Source organism: Catharus ustulatus, chromosome 4, assembly GCF_009819885.2.
Source record: "Catharus ustulatus isolate bCatUst1 chromosome 4, bCatUst1.pri.v2, whole genome shotgun sequence".
Lineage (NCBI taxonomy): Eukaryota > Metazoa > Chordata > Aves > Passeriformes > Turdidae > Catharus > Catharus ustulatus.
In genome coordinates this window covers 21,387,037-21,398,421 of record NC_046224.1, presented here as the reverse complement: position 1 = coordinate 21,398,421, position 11,385 = coordinate 21,387,037, and the positions used below count along the sequence as shown (strand labels likewise).

Genomic DNA, 11,385 nt, shown 5'->3' with positions numbered 1-11,385 from the left:
TCTGAATATTAATACTGAGTTTTCTGACTCACGTTAACTTTAAAGCAGAATATCTGATGTACAGAGAAAAACAAAACTTTCACATTCTCGAAATCTGGTGGCAGAACTCGGGATTTCTTGTCCCCTAGCTACTCAAAGCCAACTTTTTCGCGACAAGACACCAACAGGTGAAAAACAGCGCGCCTATGGCCTCACAGACGTGTACAAAGGACAATTTCGAGATAGATAAAATAGCGAATAAAAACTCCCATTCCATTCCACCGGCAGAAACACGGAAATGAGCGCGGGGCAGGGGGCGGGGCCGGCCGGGCGGAGCCAATCAGCGCCCGCCGCGCTGTATAAAAGGGGCTCCGCGGGGCCGCCCCTGCGCAGCCCTCCCGTTACCGCCGGTCATGGCCGAGACCGCCCCGGCCAAAGCGCCCGCCGCCAGGGCCACCGCGAAGAAGGCGGCGAGCGGCTCCAAAGCCCGCAGGCCCGCGGGGCCCAGCGTCACCGAGCTGATCACCAAGGCCGTGTCCGCCTCCAAGGAGCGCAAGGGGCTCTCGCTCGCCGCGCTCAAGAAGGCGCTGGCCGCCGGCGGCTACGATGTGGAGAAGAACAACAGCCGCATCAAGCTGGGGCTCAAGAGCCTCGTCAGCAAGGGCACCCTGGTGCAGACCAAGGGCACCGGCGCCTCCGGCTCTTTCCGCCTCAGCAAGAAACCGGGAGAAGTCAAGGAAAAGGCTCCCAAGAAGAGAAGTGCTGCAGCCAAACCTAAGAAGCCGGCGGCAAAGAAGCCCGCCAGCGCCGCCAAGAAGGCGGTGACAGCAAAGAAGAGCCCCAAGAAAGTAAAGCTTTCAGCCAAGAAAGCCGCCAAGAGTCCCAAGAAAGCAGCAAAGACTACCAAGCCCAAGAAAGTGGTGGCAGCACGGAAGAGTCCGGCTAAGGCGAAGGCGGTGAAGCCCAAAGCAGCCAAGCCCAAATCAGTCAAGGCAAAGGCAGCGCCCAAGAAGTAACCCAGCCTCACGGGGCAATAATCTTAATTCGCTTTCAGGCCAAAGGCTCTTGTAAGAGCCACTCACATTCTCTTAAATAGGCTGAAACGCTGTGGCTGCCGCCGTTCTGGGGAGAGAAAGGGGGAGGTGTGTGCAGGATCTGCTGGCGAATACCCCGTTTGAATCAGGGAACAGAGCGGAGGAGCGATTTAAACGGGGAGGGTTGCAACGCCTTGGTGGATTTCATAATGTCCACAGGGAGCCAGGATTTCTTGCGAAAGAGCTGAGCTGGTTCCTAGAACCGCTGTCAGCTCGACACCAAAGCGGGGTAAGCGTGGGGTTGGTGACGTGTGTGCACGGAGCTGCGTCTGGCATTGACTACAGAAACGTCTGAGACAAGGCATTTCAAAACCTCTGTGGGCTTTTACCACCCTAATGCAACTCAAGCTCTTTTTATGAATTTGTAGGTGGCTCTTAAAAGAGCCTTTGGGTTTCTTGTAATAAAACTTCACGACCTTTAGTACTCGGCGCTCACTTGGCTTTAGCCTTGTGGCTGTCGGTCTTCTTGGGCAGCAGCACGGCCTGGATGTTGGGCAGTACGCCGCCCTGCGCGATCGTCACCTTGCCCAGCAGCTTGTTGAGCTCCTCGTCGTTGCGGATGGCGAGCTGCAGGTGGCGGGGGATGATGCGCGTCTTCTTGTTGTCGCGGGCCGCGTTGCCCGCCAGCTCCAGGATCTCGGCCGTCAGGTACTCCAGCACGGCCGCCAGGTACACCGGGGCGCCGGCGCCCACGCGCTCCGCGTAGTTGCCCTTGCGCAGCAGCCGGTGCACGCGGCCCACGGGGAACTGCAGCCCGGCCCGCGACGAGCGCGACTTGGCCTTGGCGCGCGCCTTCCCGCCCTGCTTTCCGCGCCCGGACATGGTGAAGTTGCCCAACCAGAGTTGTGAGCAGTACACAATGAGCCGAAGTTCTGAGGTCGGCCTTATATGCCTTTTCAGGGGAACGAGCGACTTTGGATTGGCTGAGACAAGGATGTGCCTGAAACAGCCAATGGGTGCGGGGATCCAAATGTGACCAATGGCGATGAAGGACGCTGCGCTATCACTGCACGTACTTTCCTCAGCCAATAACAGCTTAGGCTACAGGAAACCCTCATTTGCATAACCGTCCTATAAATAAGAGAATGCGCAGGCGAGCGGTTCATTCTTCATCGGAGAGGTTGTCAGTGTAGTAGCAGTGCGTTGATTCGCTACCATGCCCGAGCCAGCCAAGTCCGCCCCCGCGCCCAAGAAGGGCTCCAAGAAGGCGGTGACCAAGACTCAGAAGAAAGGCGACAAGAAACGGCGTAAGAGCCGCAAGGAGAGCTACTCCATCTACGTGTACAAGGTGCTGAAGCAGGTGCACCCCGACACGGGCATCTCGTCCAAGGCCATGGGCATCATGAACTCCTTCGTCAACGACATCTTCGAGCGCATCGCCGGCGAGGCGTCGCGCCTGGCGCACTACAACAAGCGCTCCACCATCACGTCGCGGGAGATCCAGACGGCCGTGCGGCTGCTGCTGCCCGGCGAGCTGGCCAAGCACGCCGTGTCCGAGGGCACCAAGGCTGTCACCAAGTACACCAGCTCCAAGTAGGCCGATTCCTGCGTCTTTAGTACAAAACTTTCAACCCAAAGGCTCTTTTAAGAGCCACCCACCTTTTCAGTAAAAGAGCTGATTCTTTGGCGAGATCTTACCTGTCCCGTTTATTTTTTGTTTCCAGTGACAAAGCTGAAAGGGAAAGCTGTAGTTAGGGTGTAATAAGAACGTGTTCTTAAAGAAAAAAAGGGTTTGCAATGTTTACGGTGAACGGCTACGGTCCTGCATCTGCTTCCGCATTACCAAGGGTGTTCATAAATCGCTTCAAAAAACTTAGGCATCCTTTCTGATATATATACATTGTGTGTGCGTGGCGGGGACGGGATAGACAAAAATAAGTGCTGTCGGGGGCTTCATTTAAAATAGCGAAACAACTGTTCCCGGGCGCTGGTATGTGCTGTTTCTCTACTGAGGTATGTTAACAGGACACACTATGGACCGGGAGCATTTCCAGCACAGGCGTTTTCAGCTCATCCTGCGCTATTCTTACTCCTATGATTTGGAGCAAAAGGCTTCAGGATAGATACCTGCTTTCCATCAGTACCCCCAATGTGTTACAGCAGGGGCCCAGGCAAGCAAAGCGGTCCCACCGGCCTGCGCAGTCGCCGCCCAGGTATTGCAAAGCACAGGCTCCCCAGTGTAGCTCTTTCCCGGCTCCCGTCCGCCTCCCTCTCCCCAGCGCCCTTTCCCCGCGCCCCGCGCACTCCGCCTCGGAGCAGCGGCCGGGCCAGAGACGGGCGGGCAGAGCCGGGGCCGCTGCCGCGCTCGGTCCGACCTGAGTGAGGACTGCGCGGAGCCTCCCCGCGGGCGGGCCCGGCCGCCTCACGCGCCTCCCACAAGGGCGCTGATTGGTGGCGCTCGCGGCTCGCAGCCCGCGCGCGCGCTTCACCGGGCCGCGCTGGCCGCAGGAGACGCGGCGCTTCCACCGGGCCGGGCGGCAGCCGGGAAAGCTCGGCTCCGCCGGGGAAGTCGGCTGCCGCTTGCGCCTTCAGTCTTTCTGCCTCGGCCCCAAAATGAACGCAGCTACTGAGCGGCAGGAAGCCGCGAGCTGGCGGGGAAGAAAACCGCTGCCGGCGGCAGCTTTAGCCAGCGGTCCGGGGCCGGAGATGAACGCGAGCGGAGCGGCTTTGGAAAAAGGAGGGCGAGCCCCAAGCTCGGGCAGCGAGACCGCTCCATACTGGTCGCCAGCGGTGCTGCCGCCCCTCTTGTGCCCTGCAAGCTGAGGTTCGGAGGGGGCAGGGGCGGGGCGAGGACAGGGGGCGTTTCCCGCCCCAGAGGCGGGGGCTTCTCCAGGGCTGGCGCGAAGCGTCCAATGGGAGCGGGCCGGCGTCGCGCGGGCGGCCAATGGGCGGGGCCCTGGGGCTATAAATAACGGCAGCGCGGCGCGCCTGCGGCAGTGCGGTGTGAGTGGTGCGAGGGTGGCTGTGCTGGTTTGCGATGGCGCGCACGAAGCAGACAGCGCGTAAATCCACGGGCGGGAAGGCGCCCCGCAAGCAGCTGGCCACTAAGGCTGCCCGCAAGAGCGCGCCGGCCACGGGCGGCGTCAAGAAGCCGCACCGCTACCGGCCCGGCACGGTGGCGCTGCGCGAGATCCGGCGCTACCAGAAGTCTACGGAGCTGCTGATCCGCAAGCTGCCCTTCCAGCGCCTGGTGCGCGAGATCGCGCAGGACTTCAAGACCGACCTGCGTTTCCAGAGCTCGGCCGTCATGGCGCTGCAGGAGGCCAGCGAGGCCTACCTGGTGGGGCTCTTCGAGGACACCAACCTGTGCGCCATCCACGCCAAGCGCGTCACTATCATGCCCAAGGACATCCAGCTGGCCCGCCGCATCCGCGGGGAGCGCGCCTGAGTCTCCTGCCGCAGCTCTGCTTGGCCAGGCATTGAGGCAACCAACATAGACCCAAAGGCTCTTTTAAGAGCCACTACATGCACAATGAAAAAGAGCTGTGGCACTGATTTAAGCATCATATCATTTGTTGTGGGAGGATAAAGGGGAAAATTTAGTCAATTCCTTTACTACTGGGTTGCTAACGCGTTTTGTAAATACTTAAGACTGCTGTAGTGGTTTTGAGGAAGATTTTTCCTATATTTAAAGATGTGGTATTTTCGTCAACATGATTTTCCTATTGCCTTCATTTGAGAAATTAAATTTCCAGCATTGTCCAAATGGGCGGTTAGGTATTTCCCGATCATACATTTTAGACCGCCTCTAAAACCTCAACTTAGTATGCATATAGTAGCTTAAAAAAAAACCCTTTCTACGTATTAAGCGTGTCTTAAGATTTACGTAACAATACCTACAAAGATTCAACGCCTCGACCACGCTTCCCTTATTTAACAACTACACCCCCGAAAAGCGCAACAGCTCTTTTAATTGTGCATGTGGTGGCTCTTAAAAGAGCCTTTGGGTCTATGTGGCCTAAAACAGGAAATTTATGCGCGCTCCCCGCGGATGCGGCGGGCCAGCTGGATGTCCTTGGGCATGATAGTGACGCGCTTGGCGTGGATGGCGCACAGGTTGGTGTCCTCGAAGAGCCCCACCAGGTAGGCCTCGCTGGCCTCCTGCAGCGCCATCACGGCGGAGCTCTGGAAGCGCAAGTCGGTCTTGAAGTCCTGCGCGATCTCGCGCACCAGGCGCTGGAAGGGCAGCTTGCGGATCAGCAGCTCCGTGGACTTCTGGTAGCGCCGGATCTCGCGCAGCGCCACCGTGCCGGGCCGGTAGCGGTGCGGCTTCTTGACGCCGCCCGTGGCCGGCGCGCTCTTGCGGGCAGCCTTGGTAGCCAGCTGCTTGCGGGGCGCCTTCCCGCCCGTGGATTTACGCGCTGTCTGCTTCGTGCGCGCCATCGCAAACCAGCACAGCCACCCTCGCACCACTCACACCGCACTGCCGCAGGCGCGCCGCGCTGCCGTTATTTATAGCCCCAGGGCCCCGCCCATTGGCCGCCCGCGCGACGCCGGCCCGCTCCCATTGGACGCTTCGCGCCAGCCCTGGAGAAGCCCCCGCCTCTGGGGCGGGAAACGCCCCCTGTCCTCGCCCCGCCCCTGCCCCCTCCGAACCTCAGCTTGCAGGGCACAAGAGGGGCGGCAGCACCGCTGGCGACCAATATGGAGCGGTCTCGCTGCCCGAGCTTGGGGCTCGCCCTCCTTTTTCCAAAGCCGCTCCGCTCGCATTCATCTCCGGCCCCGGACCGCTGGCTAAAGCTGCCGCCGGCAGCCGCCTCCTTCCCCGACAGCTCGCGATTTCTTATCGCTCATTAGCCGCGTTCGGTTCGGGGCTGAAGCCGAAATAATGAAGGCGCAGGCGGCAGCCGACTTCCCCGGCGGAGCCGAGCTTTCCCGGCTGCCGCCCGGCCCGGTGGAAGCGCCGCGTCTCCTGCGGCCAGCGCGGCCCGGTGAAGCGCGCGCGCGGGCTGCGAGCCGCGAGCGCCACCAATCAGCGCCCTTGTGGGAGGTGCGTGAGGCGGCCGGGCCCGCCCGCGGGGAGGCTCCGCGCAGTCCTCACTCAGGTCGGACCGAGCGCGGCAGCGGCGCGGTCCCGGCTCTGCCCGCCCGTCTCTGGCCCGGCCGCTGCTCGGCGGCGGAGTGCGCGGGGCGCGGGGAAAGGGCGCTGGGGAGAGGGAGGCGGACGGGAGCCGGGAAAGAGCCACACTGGGGAGCCTGTGCTTTGCAATACCTGGGCGGCATCTGCGCAGGCCGGTGGGAGAACGCGTTGTGCTTTGCTTCCCTGGGCACCTGCGATAACACATTTGGGGTAACGAGGGGGCAGAGGCCTCTATCCTGGAGCGTTTTGCTTAGACACAAGTAACTGAAACACCAAGACCAGAGGTTCGTTTGGAACCGCCTGTGCTGCAAATGTCTCCGATGCAGCCTGCCGTTAGCGTAGCTTAACCGAAAATACCACGTACAAACGGTGCGAGCACTTATTTTTGGCCTTTTTGAGACCACCAACAGTATTCTCTAACCCGCCGTTCCTGATGTGTATGTGCCTGAAAAGTGGGCTCATAAGAATATAAAGCTATTTATGAAAGCCCGCTGTTCCGTTGAAGCAAATGTAGAAATTCCCACACATTAAAAAGTCTGCTTTTTGTAAAATTTATATCGATTTCACTCCTTTAACTACGTACTTCCCTCGCGAGTCCCCTTCTGAAAAACCCCAGAATATCAGCTCTTTTACTGAAAAGGTGGGTGGCTCTTAAAAGAGCCTTTGGGTCAAGTGTTTGAAAGAACGGAGATCGCCTACTTGGAGCTGGTGTACTTGGTGACAGCCTTGGTGCCCTCGGACACGGCGTGCTTGGCCAGCTCGCCGGGCAGCAGCAGCCGCACGGCCGTCTGGATCTCCCGCGACGTGATGGTGGAGCGCTTGTTATAATGCGCCAGGCGCGACGCCTCGCCGGCGATGCGCTCGAAGATGTCGTTGACGAAGGAGTTCATGATGCCCATGGCCTTGGACGAGATGCCTGTGTCGGGATGCACCTGCTTCAGCACCTTGTAAACGTAGATGGAGTAACTCTCCTTACGGCTCTTCTTGCGCTTCTTGTCGCCTTTCTTCTGAGTCTTGGTCACTGCCTTCTTGGAGCCCTTCTTGGGCGCAGGGGCGGACTTGGCCGGCTCGGGCATCACTGCAACCTCACGCCACTCACTCGACAATTATAAAGAGGAGCAACAAACAACACTCGCACTCCTACGAGAGCCGCCTTTATAGCGGCGGCGCCGGCACGGCCGCATCGCTATTGGCTCTGCTCCGGCTTGCGTGCGGCGCCGAGATTCTATTGGACACTTCTCGATCCGCTTTGCTATTGGCTGTGAGACCATCGTCCTTCGCAGCCAATCACAAGTGGCTTTTTCCGATCCGCCGGAGTTGTATAAAAGGCAGGCTCAGCGCTGCCCAGGCGTCTGCTTGGTTGTCTCGGAGTTTCCTGCGGTAGCTGTTGTTGCCGTTGCTGAATCGCTGCGATGTCCGGGCGCGGAAAGCAGGGCGGGAAGGCGCGCGCCAAGGCCAAGTCGCGCTCGTCGCGGGCCGGGCTGCAGTTCCCCGTGGGCCGCGTGCACCGGCTGCTGCGCAAGGGCAACTACGCGGAGCGCGTGGGCGCCGGCGCCCCGGTGTACCTGGCGGCCGTGCTGGAGTACCTGACGGCCGAGATCCTGGAGCTGGCGGGCAACGCGGCCCGCGACAACAAGAAGACGCGCATCATCCCCCGCCACCTGCAGCTCGCTATCCGCAACGACGAGGAGCTCAACAAGCTGCTGGGCAAGGTGACGATCGCGCAGGGCGGCGTACTGCCCAACATCCAGGCTGTGCTGCTGCCCAAGAAGACCGACAGCCACAAGGCTAAAGCCAAGTGAGCGCTGACGACCGAAGACCTGCAGTTACCAGGAGAAACCCAAAGGCTCTTTTAAGAGCCACCCACATTCTCAGTAAAGAGCTGAATTGCTTTTAATTATTACAAACCTTGCAACTACTACAGTTTTTATTAGCGCCTTTCTTTTCGCCATTCTAACACATTGCATTTGGTGCCATCCTGTAGTTGAGGTGTTGGAGCATAAGTTAGACTTGGTCTTGCCGACCTAGAATTCTGTGAATTCTACAGTAGCAGGCATCTAATATTAAACACAACATAGCCCATTAACATAAAGATGCTTTTTTTAATGTGCTTCACCACTTCGTCTTTATTCTGCTATGCTGTCATCTGTTCTCATGTGGTGGTTAAATGTAGTTAAGATATTAAAAAAACTGATTCTATCCTGTGGTGTTTTATTGCTCCTATGTGCGTTTTACTCTTGTTCATCACTATTTCTGAAGAGCTTCCATTTTATTGCATCCTGTGCCCCTGGCATGAATATTTGATGTATTTGTGCATATCCCTTTTCTCTCTGCATACGGATTGTTTAAAAGCTATTCCAGCGTTTAAATTCGCGAACCCTCTTCGTTACACAAAAGCATATTATCCCTCAAAACCGGATTTCAGCTCTTTTAAAGAAAATTTGGGTGGCTCTTAAAAGAGCCGTTGGGTTTGTAAGTGAAGCTCAAGGATTTCACGCAATGAGGGAGTTACTTCTTCTTGGGCGCTGCCTTCTTTGCCTTGGCCACTTTTGCCTTTGCGGCTTTAGGCTTGGCTGCTTTGGGTTTTAACACCTTTGCCTTAGCTGGGCTCTTCGGTGCTGCCGCCACTTTCTTGGGCTTGGTAGTCTTTGCGGCTTTCTTCGGGCTTTTGGCTACTTTCTTGGCCGCTGGCTTCTTTGCCTTCTTGGGGCTCTTCGCTGTCACAACTTTCTTGGGCTTCTTGGCGGCGCTGGCGGGCTTCTTGGCCGCCGGCTTCTTAGGTTTGGCTGTTGCAGTTTTCTTCCTGGGAGCCTTTTCCTTGACTTCTCCCGGTTTCTTGTTAAGACGAAAAGAGCCAGAGGCGCCGGTGCCCTTGGTCTGCACCAAGGTGCCCTTGCTGACGAGGCTCTTGAGCCCCAGCTTGATGCGGCTGTTGTTCTTCTCCACATCGTAGCCGCCGGCGGCCAGCGCCTTCTTGAGCGCGGCGAGCGAGAGCCCCTTGCGCTCCTTGGAGGCGGACACGGCCTTGGTGATCAGCTCGGTGACGCTGGGCCCCGCGGGCTTGCGGGCTTTGGAGCCGCTCGCCGCCTTCTTCGGCTTCTTGGCAGCGGCCTTGGCGGCAGGAGCTTTGGCCGGAGCGGGGGCCGGCGCGGCGGCGGGCGCTGCCTCAGCGGCGGGGGCGGGCGCGGTCTCCGACATTGCGGCGGGCGCGACTGCGGCCGCACCGGCGGTGCCGCCTTTTATAGCAGCGCGGCGGGCGCTGATTGGTTCGCTCCCGAGCCCGCCCCGCCCCCCGCCCCGCTCTCTGCCGCCCTCCCTGTGTTTCTTCCCTCTCCAAAAAGTGTTTTTTTCTTGGAAAAAATTGGATCCCGGCACCCCGTTTCTTAGCATTCTTGCTGAGGACAGAGGATATTTTTGTCCTGCGACATTTCTTTTAACCGAGACTTGAAATGAGTTTCAGGCAAGTCAGTAATTCCCGAGTTTGGTGATTGTATGACTGGCTGGACTGTAAGATTTTTATTTCTCCTTTTGAATGAAAACTTTGCTTTTGACCCCACCGTCTCAGTGACATCGCAGACGTGTTTCTGAGAGGGTTTTTCTTCGAGGTGCTGCAAAATGGGGGTAATATCGGGGCCTTATTTTAGCATAAATTACCTTTGAAAAGATGCAAGTAACACAAGGTAGTCACTCGGCTCTGTATCTGGGTTATGATTTGTTTTCCGTAAAACGGCACCATCTCTTCAAAATAATGAAACCTTTGCACACAGTGCCGTTTTTAGTTCTAGTAGGACATGGTAAAATGTAACAGAAAGATATTTTTCACCAGAACCATTTACCTAAAAAGCAGCTCTCTTAAATATTCAGCTGTCTTTAAAGTCCCAGTGTAACACATAGAATAAGTTGCTTCTCTGACCCCCCGGTTTTGTGCGCCTTTGTATTAATATTTTAATGAACTATATTCCCATTTTTACTCCAAAATATTTCTTTTTTGGTGCACAGTAGATAAACCAATTTATTTGTATGTCCTTAAGGTAGTTTTTATTTTTCTGCTTACTTTTACATTATAATTCAGGAATTTTGTCAGCCACAATAAACAATTTTACTACAAGACAAACAAAATAAAATAAAATACAGTATACATGTTTTCATCATGAAAAACAGATGTAAAGCTGCAGGCATTTCTTTAATGAAATAATATAACTCAAGTGACAAGCAAATAATTTTCTCCTCAGAACTGCCAAGGAAAGCAATGATATGGCTTTTCCTAGTGTTTGACTGCTGTGATGTGGGATACACTGAATGTACATAAAAATGATTTTTTTCTTGAGTTGGATAGCAAATGGATAGTCATGTTTGAATATTTGTAGAACACTGTGGGGAAGAATTGGAGACCCTGGTGATTGATTCATATGATTTTAAATGCAATTATTTGTCTCCTTGCACTTTATCTTTTGATAGTAAAATATTACACACTGTCTTGTGAAGTTTTGATGATGATGGTGTCAGTTTTATGAACTTGTCAGCAGTACTGGATTATCTTGACTGGGGTGTACATAAAGACTCTCAGGAGATGTGGTGGCATTTCAGAGAGGCTTTTTTCTAGGGAAGAGAGCCAGCAGAAAAACATCATATGAGAGAGGATAAAGGTGAAGTTGAGGTGGATTTGGTTATGTCCTGGTTCTGTATTTCACGGTATTTTCATCAGCTGAATCCACTGTGAATTTCAGGTTGTGACATACATTGGCACAGGAGTGAATCTCTTGGGAAGGATACACCCCACTGGGGAGACATTTCTGTAGTATACAAATTTCCTTCGAATTCTGTATCTTAATCCATTCTAATCACTTCGAGTCACTAGTTCCTTTACCTTTAAATTCTCTTGAATGTTTGCAAATACATTTTCCTGGGTTCAGGCTAGGCCTCTATCCTACTTCACCTGATGTAGCAGCACATTCCTGGAGCATTCTATGTGCTTTCCTAAAAGTTCCTTTTCCTATCCCTCCTCAACTTTGACCACCTATCTGGACTTTTAAAATTTTGTTTTTCACAACCACATAGACAGTTATTTTTAAGCTAATTAAGGAAGGAAATAGAGATCTTGAAAAGTTTTTTCAGGTGGAGGAGGGAAGGAGAAATAAGTTTGATTCCTTTAATTAATGGGTAAACTTGCTTTAAAAAAATCATTGCTTCAAATATTATGATGTGCTCAATAAAAACAAAATTATTTCTGCC

At 55.2% G+C, this 11,385-nt stretch overlaps 7 protein-coding genes across 7 annotated transcripts; 3 read left to right on the top strand and 4 right to left on the bottom strand.

The window, feature by feature from the left end:
* The first annotated feature begins 392 nt into the window (after positions 1–392).
* LOC116995683 (histone H1.10-like) lies at positions 393–1,060 on the top strand. The gene has a single exon (XM_033058570.1). The coding sequence runs from the start codon at positions 393–395 to the stop codon at positions 993–995; it is 603 nt and encodes a 200-aa protein (XP_032914461.1). The 3' UTR covers positions 996–1,060.
* Positions 1,061–1,443: 383 nt separating this feature from the next.
* On the bottom strand, positions 1,444–1,900 carry LOC116996070 (histone H2A-IV). The gene has a single exon (XM_033059242.1). It carries the CDS (start codon positions 1,893–1,895, stop codon positions 1,506–1,508), a length of 390 nt encoding a protein of 129 aa, XP_032915133.1. The 5' UTR covers positions 1,896–1,900; the 3' UTR covers positions 1,444–1,505.
* Positions 1,901–2,202: 302 nt separating this feature from the next.
* LOC116996075 (histone H2B 5) lies at positions 2,203–2,630 on the top strand. Its single transcript, XM_033059248.2, has one exon. It carries the CDS (start codon positions 2,230–2,232, stop codon positions 2,608–2,610), a length of 381 nt encoding a protein of 126 aa, XP_032915139.1. The 5' UTR covers positions 2,203–2,229; the 3' UTR covers positions 2,611–2,630.
* Positions 2,631–4,749: 2,119 nt separating this feature from the next.
* On the bottom strand, positions 4,750–5,474 carry LOC116996053 (histone H3). Its single transcript, XM_033059224.1, has one exon. It carries the CDS (start codon positions 5,454–5,456, stop codon positions 5,046–5,048), a length of 411 nt encoding a protein of 136 aa, XP_032915115.1. The 5' UTR covers positions 5,457–5,474; the 3' UTR covers positions 4,750–5,045.
* A 1,374-nt stretch (positions 5,475–6,848) lies between these two features.
* LOC116996100 (histone H2B 1/2/3/4/6) lies at positions 6,849–7,235 on the bottom strand. The gene has a single exon (XM_033059271.1). The coding sequence runs from the start codon at positions 7,227–7,229 to the stop codon at positions 6,849–6,851; it is 381 nt and encodes a 126-aa protein (XP_032915162.1). The 5' UTR covers positions 7,230–7,235.
* Positions 7,236–7,563: 328 nt separating this feature from the next.
* LOC116996098 (histone H2A-IV) lies at positions 7,564–8,228 on the top strand. The gene has a single exon (XM_033059270.2). It carries the CDS (start codon positions 7,566–7,568, stop codon positions 7,953–7,955), a length of 390 nt encoding a protein of 129 aa, XP_032915161.1. The 5' UTR covers positions 7,564–7,565; the 3' UTR covers positions 7,956–8,228.
* A 433-nt stretch (positions 8,229–8,661) lies between these two features.
* Positions 8,662–9,351, bottom strand: LOC116996038 (histone H1.11L-like). The gene has a single exon (XM_033059208.1). It carries the CDS (start codon positions 9,349–9,351, stop codon positions 8,662–8,664), a length of 690 nt encoding a protein of 229 aa, XP_032915099.1.
* Positions 9,352–11,385: the final 2,034 nt, after the last annotated feature.

Excerpts from the sequence above, each read along its gene's own strand:
- LOC116995683 (XM_033058570.1), top strand. The coding sequence starts at position 393 with ATGGCCGAGACCGCCCCGGCCAAAGCGCCCGCCGCCAGGGCCACCGCG.
- LOC116996070 (XM_033059242.1), bottom strand. The coding sequence starts at position 1,895 with ATGTCCGGGCGCGGAAAGCAGGGCGGGAAGGCGCGCGCCAAGGCCAAG.
- LOC116996075 (XM_033059248.2), top strand. The coding sequence starts at position 2,230 with ATGCCCGAGCCAGCCAAGTCCGCCCCCGCGCCCAAGAAGGGCTCCAAG.
- LOC116996053 (XM_033059224.1), bottom strand. The coding sequence starts at position 5,456 with ATGGCGCGCACGAAGCAGACAGCGCGTAAATCCACGGGCGGGAAGGCG.
- LOC116996100 (XM_033059271.1), bottom strand. The coding sequence starts at position 7,229 with ATGCCCGAGCCGGCCAAGTCCGCCCCTGCGCCCAAGAAGGGCTCCAAG.
- LOC116996098 (XM_033059270.2), top strand. The coding sequence starts at position 7,566 with ATGTCCGGGCGCGGAAAGCAGGGCGGGAAGGCGCGCGCCAAGGCCAAG.
- LOC116996038 (XM_033059208.1), bottom strand. The coding sequence starts at position 9,351 with ATGTCGGAGACCGCGCCCGCCCCCGCCGCTGAGGCAGCGCCCGCCGCC.